Genomic DNA, 17,166 nt, shown 5'->3' on the forward strand with positions numbered 1-17,166 from the left:
GGTGGGCAGGGCGAGTGAGTCGTGGGGGCTGATGGTGTGTGTTTGCATGAGTTCTTCATGGCCAAAGCTCGGGCACTTGACTTTGTGTATTTGAGATAGAAATGAAAAGTAATTAGAAAAAGTTGAAAGTAATTTAATTTTAAAATCAAAATGCTTCAGATATTCAGTAAGTAGTAAATAATATTTACCCACCCGCTGGGACCACAATTTTCGAAGCAGGGGTCAAAATTTTGAGTAATACAAGGAAAATAATCACCCAAAATTCCAATGTAAATGTGAATTAAAATGGAAAAAATGTTTGCTGACATGAATGATATCTATAATACAGCAAAATGCTTTTACAAGCCTATTGGAATTTCAGTGAGCAGATTTTGTGAAAACTTTAGAAAGACCAAAGAAGATATATAATAAATTGTATAAATTTTACTTATTTAAAATATGTACACTTATAAAAATATGTAAATGTGAAAAACAATATCCTTTTTATTTAGTATGCTTATTTATTATCAATTTTGTGTTATTTTAGTAAACAAGGAAAAGCATATTTATAGTTTAATTTGTGAGTCTGTTATACAGTCCATTATTTCAATACATCTTAAGTTTTTAACTATTAATCTGCTGCTTTAGGAACTTTCAAAGAGCTCTCTGTGGTGTAAGGCTATTTTATGAAAATTAAGGTAGTTTTATAATAAAGTTGTTTTTTAATATTTTTATTAATATCCATCTCTTTATGCAATCCTACTGATAATATTACTCAAGGAATATATATTTTACAAGGGAGATACAATATATTGGTTTAAGTGTTGAATATACCAATTATTTTAGTCTATTGTTTTTTGATTGTGAGGTCAGATATTGTTTTGTTTTTAATCAAGTTGAACAGGTTTGTTTGTTCATTTACTTTAATGGATTTTATATTTTATAGTAGTTTTAGGGTCACAGCAAAATTGGGTGGAAAATGCAGATACCCACATACCGTACATCCCCATAACTTACAGCTGCCTCCATTATCAACATCCCCACACAAGAGTGGTACATTTGTTACAGTCAATGAACCCACAGGACACACCATCACCCAAAGTCCGTAGCTTACATTAGGACTTACTCAGTTGTCGTACCTTCTGTGGGTTTTGACAAATGTATTATAACAAATGTCTACCATTATAGTCTCATAGAGAATAGTTTCACTGCCCTAAAAATTCTGTGTTCTGCCTATTACCTTTTTCCAGAATGTCATATATTTGGACTCTTACAGTATGTAGCCTTTTCAGATTAACTTCTTGTACTTAGTAATGTGCATTTAAGTTTACTGCATGTCTTTTCATGGCTTGATGGCTCATTTCTTTTTAGTGCTAAATGATATTGCATTGTCTGGGTGTACCACAGTTGATTCATTCATTCACTTACTGAAGGATATCTTAGTCACTTCCAAGTTATGGCAATTATGAATAAAGCTGCTATAAGCATCCTTGTGCAGGTTTCATGTGGACATAAGTTTTTAACTCCTTTGAGGAAACACCAAGGAGTGTGATTGCTGAATCATATGGCAAGAGAATATACAGTTTTGTAAGAAACTGCCAAACTGTCTTCCAAAGTGACTGTACCATTTTGTATTCTCACCAGCAGTGAATGAGAGTTCCTATTGTTCCATATCCTTGACAGCATTTGGTGTTGTCAGAGTTTTGAATTTTTACCATTCTAGTAGGTATGTAGTGGTATCTCATTGCTGTTTTAATTTGCAATTCCCTGATGATATATGATGTGGAGCATCCATATTGTGTGTTAATGCCTTTTTGTAATCACCATACATGGGCTACAGGGGTATTTATTTAATATTTGAAGAACAAATGAATGAATGATAAAATGAATAAAATCAAAACACGGGTTCTGACTTTAGGGGTGAAATTTCTCACACCCTTAGAGGCTAAAACTGAGATGGAGTGAGGTAACTTGGTGGTGAAATCCTTCAGCAGCCTCGTCTGAGCAGCCGCCTCCTCCACAGCATTCAGAATGCTCTCTGAACACACACGCATCCTCCAAGGTCAACGTACTCATTCACGTGCAAAAAATTCCCCCTGCTATAATGCGCTTTCAGAGGAGAGAGTTTGGGTAGCACCGCAGGCCCTGTTCTGAAGCACGCCCAGTCCCTCGGAGTGCAAGTGCTGCAGCGGGATTATTGTCAACAACGGGAAAAGGGGACTGCGGAATGCTCGCTGGTTAAGTAAGGTCTATGAGCGGACTTCAGATAGGACTGGGCAAGCTGTGCTTAAGAAGAAGGGCGTAGCAGATGCATTTGACCCTAAACAAAGCACGTTTTGATTTGAGTGTCAAGCTGTCTTCAAACTTTTCTCTTGGTCCATCTGAACTCCTTTAGTTTAGGAGAAAACACTAAGCAGTTATCTTGCATTGTTGGAGCAGCTGTAACCAGGCTCAAGCATGGTGTGAGCGGGTATCCAGAAGAAACTCTCTAACCAGTGCGGAGATCTTAGCACAGCTCAGTTTGTTCTCTTCATTAAGTCAGGTAGACTCCTGATTACTCGGTAATAGAAAGAAGTGTAACATTCTAGCAGACGGAATGATCTAAATTACACTGAACTGTTTCCTAAGAACCAGCACTTGAGTCAGTGCAGATGAGGCCTAATCATGGCTATGGACGCTCAGAGTAGAAATTGTATTTTATTTCTGCATATACTTGTGACATAGACTTACCTACCTAATGTTTGAAAGTAAAGCAGAACTTCCCATCCTCACTATTTTGCTCAATGTGCCTGTAATAAAGCACTTGCACTATTTGTAAATACTTTTCTTTTCTTCCTTATTCCAGAAGCTACAATTTGAACTCTTTTGTAGGAGGGGAATTAATATAGTTCTCAACCCATAGCATGCTGGACCTCATGGGAGCATTGTGCTTTCTATGCGTTGTAGAATATCGCATATAAAATTGCATATTATTTTTTGACAAAGGCCTTTCAATTAAAACCTTTCTAGCCAAATGGATTCTTATTTAAGAAATATGACAGCTGTTTTTGTTTTTGTCCTTTTTTAAAGACCCAAAATTGAGTCCAGCACTAAGGGATATTATGGCACAGCTGTGGATATGAAAGAAACATATAATGGGAGAATTATCAGAATACAAATAAGTCAAATCCATCCCTTAGATATTTCTCTATGACATAACTTCGAGTTTTGAGTTTAATATTCAGTACAAACTTTATTATGTTCATACTCTATGCAGCAGTGAATCTGACATTGAGGAAGTAAAACGCAAGAAGGCATAGTCTTTGACTTTAAAAAAACTTCAGTCACTTTGAAGAGCCCAAAGATTGGGGGCAAAAAAAAACTTTAGAATTTAAAAATAATCAATAACATAACACAAACCTCAAGATAAGTATAAGCAAATATGAGGGTAGGATGATAACTGAAAGAACGGGGTACTTATTAGCAAATATATTTAAGGAGAAAATATTTTAAGAACTAGAACTTGAAGGATGTACCCAAATGGTTTGCAGAGAAGAATACAATCTAGGCTTGCCATAATAACAATTATTGTATGGTATTATTAGTAATAATGATTATTGTTATAAATGATAACCGTAGTCATCCACTATATGCCAAACACTTGCTAAGTACTTTACAGTCACTATTTCAATGCTCACAACAAATGAATGGTGTAGGTACTATTTTCATTTCGGACACGTAGGGTGGTTAAGTCACCTGGAAAGATCAACTAGCTAGCAAATTATGTCAGGAGTATTTAAGTCAGTTGCTCATGCTCTTAACCACAGTGTTCTCTCTATGGTTTTGCTCATCGTAAGTAGATGAGCTTTTGTATGAGACCTGTCTCTCTGTGAATACCCTTAACATGTCATTTGATCTAAGCCACAAGATTCGTTAGTCCAAAGCATATTTTCTTTTAGTACATAAATATTAGAGAACCTGAGGAGCAGGTAGAGGCAACCACACAAGTGCTAGGCAAGTATTGATGAGAAGAAATAAAGAAAATTAAAGCAAAAATAATAAGAAGTAAATAAACCCTCCACCACAAAAAGAATCTGCATACTCGAATTCCAAAACATGTAAGAAACCTAGTGCTGAGAAAGACAGTAAATAAAATTAAACAATAGGATTCAGAGTAGATAATATTAATTATATGGAAGAGAATGACAGAGATTTTGTTTTATTTTTTGACGCACAGGAAGTAGGATTTATTGGTGGACGTGAGTAAGGAGGGCGACACCTCTGAGGCCCTCACGAGTGCGAGGCCACCATTTGTCCAGGAGGCCAGGATTAGGGAAGTATTTGACCCCACAGCCGTGCGGGATGAGCTGCTTTTCAGCCACCATATCTTCAAATTCATCTGCATTAAACTTGATAAAGCCCCTCTTTTTGGAGATGTGGATCTTCTGGCAGCCAGGGCACTTGAACTTGGCCCTGCACGGGGCCTCAATCACATGCTCCTTCTTCTGCAGCTTGGTACAGATGGACGTGATGACTTGATCAATGTGGACCCTGGTCACTGCGCCCCGGGGCTTTCCAAAGGCACCCTGCACACCTGACTGGAGCCTAGATTGAGGACAGCATGAGGTCAGACATGAATGTCCGCTTGAAAGAACTGTCTCTGAGGTCCCTTAGGGCAACTCATACAAGGAACAGGCTGCATACACTAGCGAGGGGGCTGCTGTTTGCAGCCATCGCACACCCGACCCCCACGGGGAAAAGAGCACTGTTGGCTTAAAGGGCTGCAGAGACAAAAATTTTAAAATAAGTGTTTCAGGTCACTCCAAGAGACAAATGTGAGAACGTTAAAAATATCAATTATTTGTAAAACTCTTAAGAGAGAAAACAAAGGAACAGGTGGATATAAAATAAGGACAATTATAAAACGTGGAAAGAAAAAGTATGTATTTATAGCTATTGGAATAATTTTTTAAAAAAGCTATTTTAGAAAAAAAAACTCTTGTCTGGACAAATATGAAAAGAGAAATAGTGACTCAAAGAGGAATTAACGGTGACTAAGAGGAATTAACTTGGAATTTCACACAAATAAAAAGGAGTTTGCGTGTGTTTGTGCGTGTGTATAGTTAAGAGACGTGGATAAAAGATTGAGAGTCTGTAATGTATGTCTAATAAGAGTTCTTGAAAAAGAGAATGGAGAGGATGCAGATGCAACATTTAATTCTGAATATATATTTTATCATCAATCCAATTATATTAACATATACATTGTGACAGAAGAGGAAGAGTTGCGAATGCTCCAAGATTTTTAGCAGGAACCATCGGAAAGATGGTATTGTTCTTAATAGAGAAGGAAAGACTGTAGGTGAAGGAGGCTTGGGGAAAAGATGACACTGATTTTGGATACCTTAAATTCAAGGTAACTACATACGATGGATGAGTTAGCGGTTGGAGTTGAGAAGAGAGATCTAGCCAGGGTGTATAAATTTGATCATCCTTGTCAGAGATGGCATTTAAAGCCGTGCTCGTGAATGAGATCACTGAGGAAGTGAGGGAAAAGAGAGAAAATGTCCAAGTACTCAGCCATGAGTTATTCCAGAGTTGAGATGTCTGAGAAGCAATGAGGATTGACAAAAGGCCATTGAGGGAGAATTTAAAAAAGGAAAGAAAACAAAGAGTAAGGTACTCCGTAAGACAAGTAGAAAAAACATTATCTCGAGAGGGAATGATCAACTGTGTCAAATGCTGAAGATACAGCAAGCAAGACAAGAACCAAGACTTGTCCCATGGAGTCAGCAGTAATGAGATCATTATACAAAGTTTGCAAACATTTTTTAAAAGTGCATGTATTCCTTATGGATACATATGCATATGGAATTGTATACCAAATTCGGGCTAGGAACTTATGAAGAAATTTTAGCCTCTTTTCCACTTTAACAAGACACATCCCTTATTAGTGGAATCAGATTTGTAGTAATACTAAAACAAAATCAATGCCCCAATCAGTTCAGTGCATAAAACAGTCAACAGAGCTAACTTAGGTAAGCTTGGAGCACAAAAGCAAATGACAAGCCTGTTTCTCTTCCCACCACACCTTGTGGGAATTTTCCAATGATCCTAGGAGGAAAAAATAAGCCCCAAGTATTAAATAAATCATCTTCCTTTGAAATTTATAGCACTTAAACTTTATTTTCTGGCTTGAACTACCACATCAGATCCTCACTAGCACTACTTTAAAAAGAAATTGCTCACAACAGTCAATATTTGGCAAGTTTTAATTAAATCATAAATAATAAACTAGGTCATTTTATTTCAGTAAGCATTGATGACCTTTAGTCATCGCATATGCAATGGTGATGGACTAGCAAAGATTGAACAAAACAATTTTTAAAGTTAATGGCATTAGCTTTAAATGGCATGGCTTTGATATGTCTTATACAGTTGTGTCACTTGTATTTGAATGTGGAAATGTGTTCTAATACTTTTTTTTTAATCCTAAAACAGAGGAACTGGTAAAATAGATTTTAGTAAAACTCCAAAAAAAAGAATTCAGTTCTCCCACAAAGTCCAAGAAAGAGGGAGATCTCCTCTCAATTACTGAAGTCAGTGAGCTGGGTTCCTGGGATGAAATGGCTTTTTTGGGTTGGGAATTCCTAGCAGAATTGCAAAGAGAGCATGGCAGGTGTTCAAGTCTTAACTGGGCGGATCAGGAAGAGAATGTCCTCAGGATTAATTACAAGTGAATTAACTGATCTTTCCTAATGATTTTGTAACAGATTTACTTTGCCCAGTAACTGCTCTATGGACAAAGTTATTTTATACATCACAACTTATTGTATTGCCTGGTGGGGTTGGATTGGCTGGTGAAAGTGCATGCATCTAGAATTAAAAACTGAAAGACCAATTCCACGCTTCTGTACATTTTGGTTATTGCTCGTGCATTGCTCAGTAGAAATCCGGGACTTGTCTTTATTGTTTGTTTATCTATTTTTTCACAAGCAGAGAATTAGTAAAAACTATACAGATGATGAGGAAGAACATGGGTTCTGGCAGATGTTAGACCTGGACCAATCCTAGCTCTACCATTTCGTAGCTGCTTGGACGTGGGCAGGTTAAATAACTAAGCCTCAAGTTTGTCATTTCTAAAATGGAGATGATTATGAATTTTTTGCCTGTAGGGCTGCTGTGAGGATTCAATGAAATAATGTACATGAACACTTTGTACAACACCTGGCATAAAATAAGCATTCAAAAAATGCTAGTTTAAACACACACATATATTCATTTCCCAGTGATTTTTTTCCAACTTTATTGAGATATAATTGACAAATAACATTGTCTAAGTTTAACGTGTACCATATGTTGACTTGATACATTTATATATTGCAATACGATGACCACATAGCATTAGCTAACACCTCCATCGTGTCACATAATTACTATTTCTTTTTTATGATGAGGACTACTCTCTTAGCAACTTTCAAGAACATAATGCAGTATTGTTAACTATAATCACAATGCTGTGCATTACATCTTCAGAGTTTATTCATCTTCCAACTGGAAGTTTGTTACCCTTTGACCAACATCTCCTCATTTCCCCCACTTCCCAGCCCGTGGCAACCACTACTCTACTCTCTGTCTCTACAAGTTCAGCTTTTTTAGACTCCACATATAAGTGAGATCATACAGTATTTGTCTTTCTCTGACTTGTCTCACTTAGCATAATGCCTTCAAGGTCCATCCATGTTGTTGAAATGGCAGGATTTCCTTCTTTATCATGGCTGAATAATATTCCATTGTATATACATGCCATGTCTTCTTTATCCATTCATCCATTGACGAACACTTAGGTTGTTTCCATATCTTGACTGCTGTGAATAATGCTGCAACAAACATGGAGGGGAGTGCAGATATCTTTTCAATATTCTGTTTTCATTTCCTTTGGAAATATACCCAGAAGTATATTTGCTGGATCTTAAGATAGTTCTGCTTTTAATTTCTTGAGGAACCTCCATACTGTTTTCCATGGTGGCTGCACCAATTTACATCCCCACCAACAGTGCATAAGGGTTCCCTTTTCTCCACATCCTCGCCCACGGTTATTTCTTGTCTTTTTGATAACAGCCATTCTACCAGGTGTGAGGTGATATCTCGTTGTGGTTTTGATTTGCATTTCCCTGGTGGTCAGCGATGTTGAGCATCTTTTCAGGTACCTGTTGGCCATCTGTACGTCTTCTTTGGAAAAATGTCTGTTCAGTTCCTCTGCCCATTTTTAAATCAGATTGTTCTTTGTGGGATTTTTTGATTACTGAGTTGTATGAGTTTTTTATTTTCCCTATAAAATATTGTGTAAAATTTAACTGCTAATTAATCCCAGGAGGGGCAAAATTTAGATATGCTATTGAATTTGAAATCCAAAATTCTTCCTACTTTACTTTTCTAAAGAGTACATCTGATCCTGTGACTTTTATGCTACACCTTCAGCACCGTGGCCTCAGTGGCATACAGGGCCTTATGTGGCTAATCCCAATGCACCTTTCCAGCTCCACCCTTCAACTCTTTCTCCAGGACCTTATGCATGAGTTCATTGAACATCCTGTGGTTCTAGTGCACAGGCTCTTCTCTTTTTCTTGCCATTTCCTATTATTAGGTTGACTCCTTTATACATCTAAAGACAGCTCATTGTCACTCCCTGAGTAGATGCCTCTCCAGAGCCTTTGAGTGCTACTGTCAGCCTCCTTCATGGATGTGAACTCCTTGAAAAGAGGGATTGTTTCAACCTCACGTCTAGTACATAAAAGGTCTTTATAAATGTTGACAAGAACATTAATGCTTTTTTCCTAAAGTTATTTCTGGAGCGAATGGCATCTCCTATATTTAGCCACATTTTTTAACCCATCAGAATAAGAGCTGTCTGGTAATGGAAAGGAGTTACTAATGACAGCAGAAGCAGGTTCTGTTTCCAAGAGAATTGTCTATTTTAAAGGAAGAATGAATAAGACATAGAGACACATACCAACGAGTGCAATGACTCCCACAATAAACTTTTCCTTATCTATAAGAGAAATTACAGGTCTCGTTAGCAAGAAACTTATCTGCCACCTTCTAAAATAATAATATATATAAATTATGATGCTGAAACTCTGAACCTTCTTGAAGTGTTGTCCTAACCATCAAGAAGCATTATTCCTTTTGTTCTCTATATTTTTCTCTATTAAAAATGTTTTCTACGGGGCCAGGCCAGTGGTACAGTGGTTAAGTTTGGCACGCTCTGCTTCAGCGGCCCTGGTGTTCCAGGTTTGGATCCTGAGCATGGACCTACACCACTCATCAAGCAAGCCATGCTGTGGTGATGTCCCACATGCAAAATAGAGGAAGATGGGCACAGAGTTTAGCTCAGGGCCACTCTTCCTCAAGCAGAAAGAGGAAGACTGGCAACAGGTGTTAGCTCAGGGCCAATCTTCCTCATCTAAAAAAAAAAATGTTTTCTAGTTTAAACAAAAAGGAAGATTGCTCTTCTTTATTTGTACAAGTTGAAATGAATTTTATTGGAATAATAAAAGCTAATGTTTATTGAATGCTTACTATGTGACAGTACTATTATAAATGTTTTGCCTATATCATCTCATTTAATGCAACCACCCCATTAAGTTGGTCATAATAATTACCTTGTTTGACGGATGAGAAAACAGAGGCAGCAGAGGTTACAAGATGCATCCCAAATCACAGAGCTTATAAAAACGTGGGATTCAAGTACAGTTGTTCAGTCCCAGGAAGCCAGGCACTGTGCTGAATTATATCCACACTATTTGAAAAGTGATCTTGTAGGGATGAGATGAGGCTAACCAGCACACAGAATGTCTAACTAATTTACTCAGAAAATTAGAGTATTACAATTATATCTTACCTGACCTCAGAAAAAGTCATCATCTCATGTCCCTCTTGTCTCCTCTCAATAGTAGGACAATAGTTCTGAAGCTGCAGGAAGTTTGAGAGATGGCTAGATATTCTCCATTATTTCGCATAAATGGACACTGAGTGTCTAGGGGTTAAATGACTTACACTAGATATTAGAGCTATTTTGGTGCTAATCTAAGAATAAAATCCTCATGAAGCACTCTTAAATTTTCTAATGAATTAGAACCAGGTTCAATATCCATCCTCTTCCTGAGATAACCTCAGTGAGAAAATCTTTGAGCACTTGTAAAACTTTTGTTACACTTGCAACCAATTTAGAATTCAAGTTGTCAAGGCCAACACACAACTAGGGTATCTGCCGTCACTTGGATGATGGCATGGCTGTCTGGTGGCTTTATTCAAATGTTTATAGAATGACTCTGTCACTCACGTCTACTCAATTCTAAACTTTCTGTAAAACTATAAATATTAAAGTAGCAATTAATCTGCATACAGATTAAATCATAGCATTATATTTAAACAAGGGCGTGATTTGGAAAAAAAATGAAAATATTTGGTTTCAACTAAGTGTCTTTCTTGCGATCTATATTATATTTTCCCATAATTCTGAAGAGAGTATCTTTAAGTCTTTGACCAAAGGTATTTCAGTCATATAAAGCTCTGCATTTATATTATGATGTAAATAGGTGGCTGATTCCCTTTGGCCTTTTTCTTCATTATCGATTTGAAACTATTTCATAGACAATTTTATCTCCTTCCATTTTGAAATTCTACTTTTTCATTCTATGGGGCTTAGAATAAATAAAATGCCATATATACATTCCTTATTTTCCCTAGTTTCTATACAGCTAAGTTTTTCTAAATGGGAGAAAAAATTTCTCCCCTTTATTGACCTCTTCATATCATTTTGAAACAAGAACTTTGGAATAACAGTCTTTAAATTTTCAGGAGTCATCAATTGCAAAGTGGATTGTCTGACTTAACCACTTTCTTGGGATAGGGAAAACTATAAATACTAAATGAAAAGTGCATAATATTGTAGACCACATCCTGATTTCAGAAACATTAAAAAAGTGAAAAAGTCGTGCGTCTAAGAATTGGCGAAATAAACTCTCCTAGTTTAGAACTCAATCCAGTACTCTATCCCTTTCCTGAGATGTCCTCAGTGAGGGACTCTTAGGGAATTTGTAAAATATCATACCATCTGCTAATATTTTAGAAGCAAAGTGTTCATGTTACGTATTTATCTCTAAACTTAAAACAGGATATAAGATTTCCAATTGCGAAAGGACTTATTTGAAAGGGCGTGCCCATTTCCCAGGCACTTTAAAAACACATTCAAACTGAAGCAAATGTGATCTCAAGCAGCCATATGCAACAATTCCCGCACAATCCGTTTTAGGAAGTTCTAAAACAGGAGAGGCTTTCCACAGCAAGACACAGCAATCTCTGGTTTTAGTTTGAATACCACTGCAGGTGTTTTTACTTTTGGTTTACATTAAATTGCACCTTGGAGACGTTAACACATGTTTTCAGCTGCCTGGCAACAGTGGTATATTTTATTTAAATCCAGAAAATAATATGAGAAACACATTTACATAATTTATTATATTTAACAATCTTAAGCGGTCCCAGATTCTGACTTTCACCATGGCAATTCATTGACACTGCATCGTTCCACCTTGTAATTAAGTAAAGTGATTTACAACCGCACAGTCACTTGTTACAGTAACTCTATTCCTGCTGTATAATCATGGATGCCTCCTCCTACTTGGTTCCTGCCTATTTTATGAGCTTCTTCCCCAGCCTTTCTTTTTACTTTATGTGAAATCTTCACAATAAATTCATATTTTGCTTTATTTACCTGTTATTCTTGTCTATTATTTGCAAACAAAACTCCCAATTAATACTTAATTTCCTTTGAAAGCGCTATGTAAAATGGAGACTCATAGTAATTTTGGAACTTTTACATTTACATATAGCAAAATTATAGTGATATACTAGATTTGTATCTTTTTCTGTTTTGCAACCCAGAATATTTGTTGAGTTTGAGCTACCATTAAGCTATACTGCAAATGTGATGTTTTAAGTTCCTCGGCAAAAATCAAAACTTGATTAAGCAGATCTATTTATTAAGAAAGATTTTCTGTTACTATTAGATTTGAGTTTGAGTTTGATAATAAAGGCAATGGGAAATACTAAATGACATTTTTAGGCAGGGCTGACACATTTACAAGCTGGGTTCCTAAGAAGGTGGTAGGGACATTTGTTTTAAGCTACCCCAAATTTGTACAGCATCCAATAGGGAGGCATTTCCTAAGTAGGTAGTAAGCAAGGTCTGCCTTACATTTAGAGAAGCCAAAATAGATGGATATGTTTTCTGCCCACATTGTGATAAGCAGTGGCATTAGCATTAGACATAAGTTTGGTTACTTGGATGTTCCTCTCTGTTATTCTGAATCCTAAGGGAGTGATAGAATTACATGATTGTGTAAGATAGGGTGGGCAGAAAGATCTAAGAGTGGTGTGAAGAGAGCAGAAGGACTGGTGCTAAAAGTGTATAACCGAAAAACCCAGGAGTACGCTAGCTTCAGGCAAGGCTGTATGGAGGGAGGCAGGGCCCAGGAACGTCACCAGGATTCAGCATTTCTCTCTCCACGCTCAGTGCTCTTTTTCTATATTAGATCTATTCTCAGATAAGTTCTGACTTAGTAACGACCCTCAGCACCTTTTCCTCAGTAATTCTTGAAAATAAAAGATTTATATTTGAGTTTCATCAGCAGTGTTTATGTTACTTTACCAAATCTGGAGCGAGACTCTGATCAGCTGGGCTTGAGTCATATCCTTTGTGTTGATATGGTGGTAGAGTGAGTGTCACACAAACCGCCTGGAATACAGCATGGAAAATATTTCTCACAAGGAAAATCAGGGTATGATTATTAGAAGAAGGGATAGCAGAACTGTGGCAGGCAGAAAGTATAGACATTTAAACATTTGATGACTCTTTGAATCTACTTTTCTTTCTGTCCACTCAAGTGATGCATGATCATAATTGGGTTCTGGCATTTTGGGTGTAATTACATGTTTAAATTGTTATTCTAGATCTTGTAAAAGCGTCATTAGGTTTTTAAGGATGCAATCCATTGTTTGGAGGGTAGATGAAGTGATACAAGTCTGATTACAAAACTGCAAAGACTATGTTCTTAGTGCCTAAATGATATCAAGCATATCATAACTCTTTATGGAGTTAAAGAAGAAGTCTGATCACTAATATTGAGTGGAAAGGTTAAATCAGTGAATTATCTGGGAACCAGAATTCCCTATTCAGTGTCGTCCATGTTTCTGAGGAACATGCCATCTAAGAACAAACTCAGTTGGGCCTTGACAAGTCTCCCTTATGTCCCACAATTGGCCCCATTGTGGGCAATTATAATTAATTTTTCCCAGTTCTGGATATATTTCAAAATAGTGAAATACACTAATTCTTAAGCTCTGGAAATGACATTTCGCTTAATGGAAGCATATTGCCTTATACAGTTGCCCAGAATTACCAACTGCCAACTGCCAGAGCAGACTGTGCACACACAATATAATCGCTGCTCATTTTTGTGTGTCTGCACGGATATCCACGTCGAGGAGTAGCAGTCTTCCCCGTGCCGATCCAGGTGCATCGTCCAAGTCCATCGTAAACGTTTCCAGTGAAATAACGTTCTATTCACTGCTTTATCACCTTAGAACTGAACAGAAAGAACAAAGAACAGAATGAAAATAGAAAGAAAGAGAAAAGAAAGAAAGGGGAAAAAACTTTAAGTGAAAATACCAATTTTAGTTAGTACAGAGAACATACATCAATTTTTAAATATTTTATTAACTTTATTATCATTTCTAATAAAGTTACTCAGATGTGGATGGTTTGTATTGGCACATAAATCCTCATATCAGATGTACTTCACTCATCTTTTTCAATTTTATTTGTTTATCTTAATTTTGTTTTTTACATATGTTAACTTTTTATTTTGAAATAATTTTTGATATATAAAAATGCATAGCAAATTAATACAAAATATTCTTGTGTATCTTTACCCCAAACCTCTAATGTAACATCATACAGAGTCATAATACAATTATAGAACCAAAAAATTAACGTTAATACAATACTATTAAGCAAACTATAGACCTTATTTGAATTTTACCAGTCTTTCCACTGAAACACTATAACAATTAAAAAGGTTAAAGAATTTAAGTATCAAATATCTAGAGGTAGTGAAGCTATCTCTATGTACAAAAACAGTAGGAGAAATCAAAAAAGGAAAAATAGACCATGCTATTAGAAAAAAATTTAAGATTGCATATGTCAAAAATATCACAAATAGGCATGAACAGAAGGAAAACTAGGGTATTTTTAAACATACAATCTGAGTAACACTGCAGTTAGAACATCTGTATGTTCCCCTTATTGTAGTTTACAAGCTTTTAAATATAGTCATAATGTACATTAAATTCTCTTTAAAAATCCTAATTTTGTGCTTTGTGTTATGATGAGTACAAATATTTGTAAAAACACATTACTTCAGTGAATCAAGATAACTCCTCATTTGTGTAAAACATTTCATGGTATTGAAAATCTAAAAGAGCTTTTTAGAATTTCAACTCTTAGCTAAAGAGGAAAAATTAAACATAGCTTCTTTCAAACTGAGGCAGCTGTACCCTCTCTCTCCATGACAGGAAAATAAAATAGGAAACGATGTTCAAAATCAGGTGGGAATTGTGAGCGAAGAACTCTTAAATTCGATGCATTCATTCCTTCAGTGATTCATTCACTCTACATAGTTTGGTTCAGTTTGCTGACGGGGCTCATCAAATTGACTCTCTTTAGAGTCATTATGTATGAGATGTGCTTTATCATCGCATTGTTTGCTCCTGGAGAGACAGGAAGAGGTCTAAATCCTGTGGGCTTTACAAAGTTTCCTGCTCTCCCTTAATCTGCCTGTCTGAAAGTCCCTCAGTTACTGGGACAGAGACAGAAAAGCCTGAGTATACTGAGGCCGATATAAGTGACCAGCTGTCATGGTTGAGATTCAGATGACTAAAAACCCATGGCCTCCATGTCAGAAGTAACAAGCATTTGTCAATGAATCTAGGTCAGTTGTGATAGGTTCAAAGGGTTAACATACCTGTCTGTACTCAAGCCCAGCAGAGAGAGTACACTCATGAGACCTGGAAGAAGAAATGGCTTCTGGGCACCAAGAAGCCCTTGGAGTGCAATGCACAGGGGTCAGGAATGTAAGCGGACACGACACTATGGTCTTTAAAGGGGAGGCAGACCCTGACGGGTCCGTGACTACAGAACACTAGAGTCCAAGGTGACCAGCATCCGGATGAGAGTAGAAATGAATGCTTGCTGTTTTAGAGGGGTGGTTTCAGAAATTGGCATCAATTGCAGTTTATAAAATGTTTATAAAATAACATATATAAATAAAATAAAATAGAGTTAAATGTAAAGCAAAATAAAGTTCTACCTTTTTAAATGAATGTGCTAATGCTAATACATCAAGATTTTAATTGAATAAAAGAAAGATTCTTTTACATTGCAGATTCTACTCAGTTTATACGAATCCATTACATCTCATATTATGCAGGACTTACCTGTGAACAAAACATAGAGAAATGCTGTTGACATATTTAAGAAAGTTATTAATATTTTATCACTTCTTAGTAGTAAAACTATGTTTCCTTTCTCAGAATAAAAGCTTGAAAAACAAACTCTTGTCAGGAAACAAACTGTGTGGCATCCATGCAGAAGAGGTGAGTAAATGTTCTCTTCTTCTAGCTTCAACTGAATAAAAACAATATTAGTGCCAGATTTTTTTTTTTTAACCCAGACATCTGGTGACTTTGTTATTCCCTCTAACATAAATGCAAACATTGGAATAAGAAAATGAAAATATGTTTTAAACTTTTAGGTATTTTTGGATGTTTTAACATTGCATATCCAAAAAGAAAAAGTAAGCCAGTTAAGAGTTACTTTTCTAAAATGATTTTCTGGATTCCTTCCTTAACCTGATTATGGGGATTTTCTTAACAGCAAATGCCTGGAGGTCCATGAAATTTTCATTTTTTGTACCATCTATGCGATGTCTACAAAGTTTGGCAATGACAATCGACTGTCAGAATGAGGATTCTGGAGTTGACCATAAACCTTAAGAAACAAATACATTCATTGGTTCTACTTGCTGGGCAAAAAAATTGTTTCATGCATTTTTTAGGATGAAAAAAAGTCATTCTGGTTAATTCAGGTTTAACTAAAATCAATTTCCTGTACTCCTGATCTCTCAGATCTATCTGTACTTTATGATCCGCTACTTAATGTTGTAGCTCATAGTCAGTCATTCTTAGGGATAGCAATGAGGTAGTAGAGACAGTGTGGTGGTAAGTGATTATACCTCAAGGAGAGGAGACAAGTTACTGTGTTAGTTGGATCCTCCAAGAAGCACACACAAAGGTGGGATTAGTTGTGCAGGGAATTTGTTAATGGAAAAGCCTGTGAATGATAAGGAACAGGCATGAGAGTCTTCATACCGCAATGAGGATCTGACCCCGTGAATGAAAGGGGAAGGAAAGAGATTTGAATAGAACAAGAGCAGTTTACCCCTTGTTCCATAGCAGTCTAGAAGTAAGGCACAGAGCTGGTGAAATACCTCTCTCATCTCCTAAACGTGGAGCCATTTTTCTTTACAAAAACCGTTTCGTGTTACTGTCACCTTCTAGCAGGAGGGACAGGGAAGATTACCTGGTGACTCATGAGCATTGCTTTTTAGGAACCCCACTAGGAAGTGGAGGCACATATCTCATTATAGCCTATTTGCCAGGGTCACATGCCTACCAACTTGGAGGGAGTCTGGAAAATGTCTTTAGGTTGGTGGTCGTGTGTCCATCCAGAACTTGAGACTTCTTTTATTAAAGAAAGTGAGAATGCTCCTTGATGGACATGTAAATTCATTATCATAAATACTGAAGTTAGAGTCACACATGCAATATAATCATCTATTTATAATGTCTTTACAATAACGTTGTGTATGAAATGAATAGAAATCTTCAGTACATAGACACTAAAGGCTGATGCCCCATGAATGAGTAATCAAACTGAATGGCTAGTAGATATGAGCCCATGTAGTGTTTCTTTCGTTGTACGTTTCTATTTGGATAGAAATAGGCTCTTATATTGTTTATATTTGCTTAGTTTCTGGAAGTATTACATGTGTAGTGTGCAGTTTCTGAATATTACTTACAGGG

General features: G+C 36.5%; 1 protein-coding gene and 1 non-coding gene across 3 annotated transcripts in view; one reads left to right on the forward strand and one right to left on the reverse strand.

Moving 5' to 3' along the window:
* LUZP2 (leucine zipper protein 2) overlaps positions 1–17,166 on the forward strand; it is a 439,170-nt gene that overhangs the window by 315,302 nt on the left and 106,702 nt on the right. For both annotated transcript variants that reach the window (XM_058546152.1, XM_058546153.1), the window contains one exon: positions 15,616–15,678. In XM_058546152.1, the coding sequence (XP_058402135.1) occupies positions 15,616–15,678 (63 nt within the window). The remainder of the gene's footprint in view (positions 1–15,615; positions 15,679–17,166) is intronic.
* LOC131409182 (small nucleolar RNA SNORA70) lies at positions 4,611–4,745 on the reverse strand. The gene has a single exon (XR_009220862.1). It is a non-coding gene; the product is annotated as a small nucleolar RNA SNORA70 (small nucleolar RNA).

Source organism: Diceros bicornis, chromosome 7 (assembly GCF_020826845.1).
Source record: "Diceros bicornis minor isolate mBicDic1 chromosome 7, mDicBic1.mat.cur, whole genome shotgun sequence".
NCBI lineage: Eukaryota > Metazoa > Chordata > Mammalia > Perissodactyla > Rhinocerotidae > Diceros > Diceros bicornis.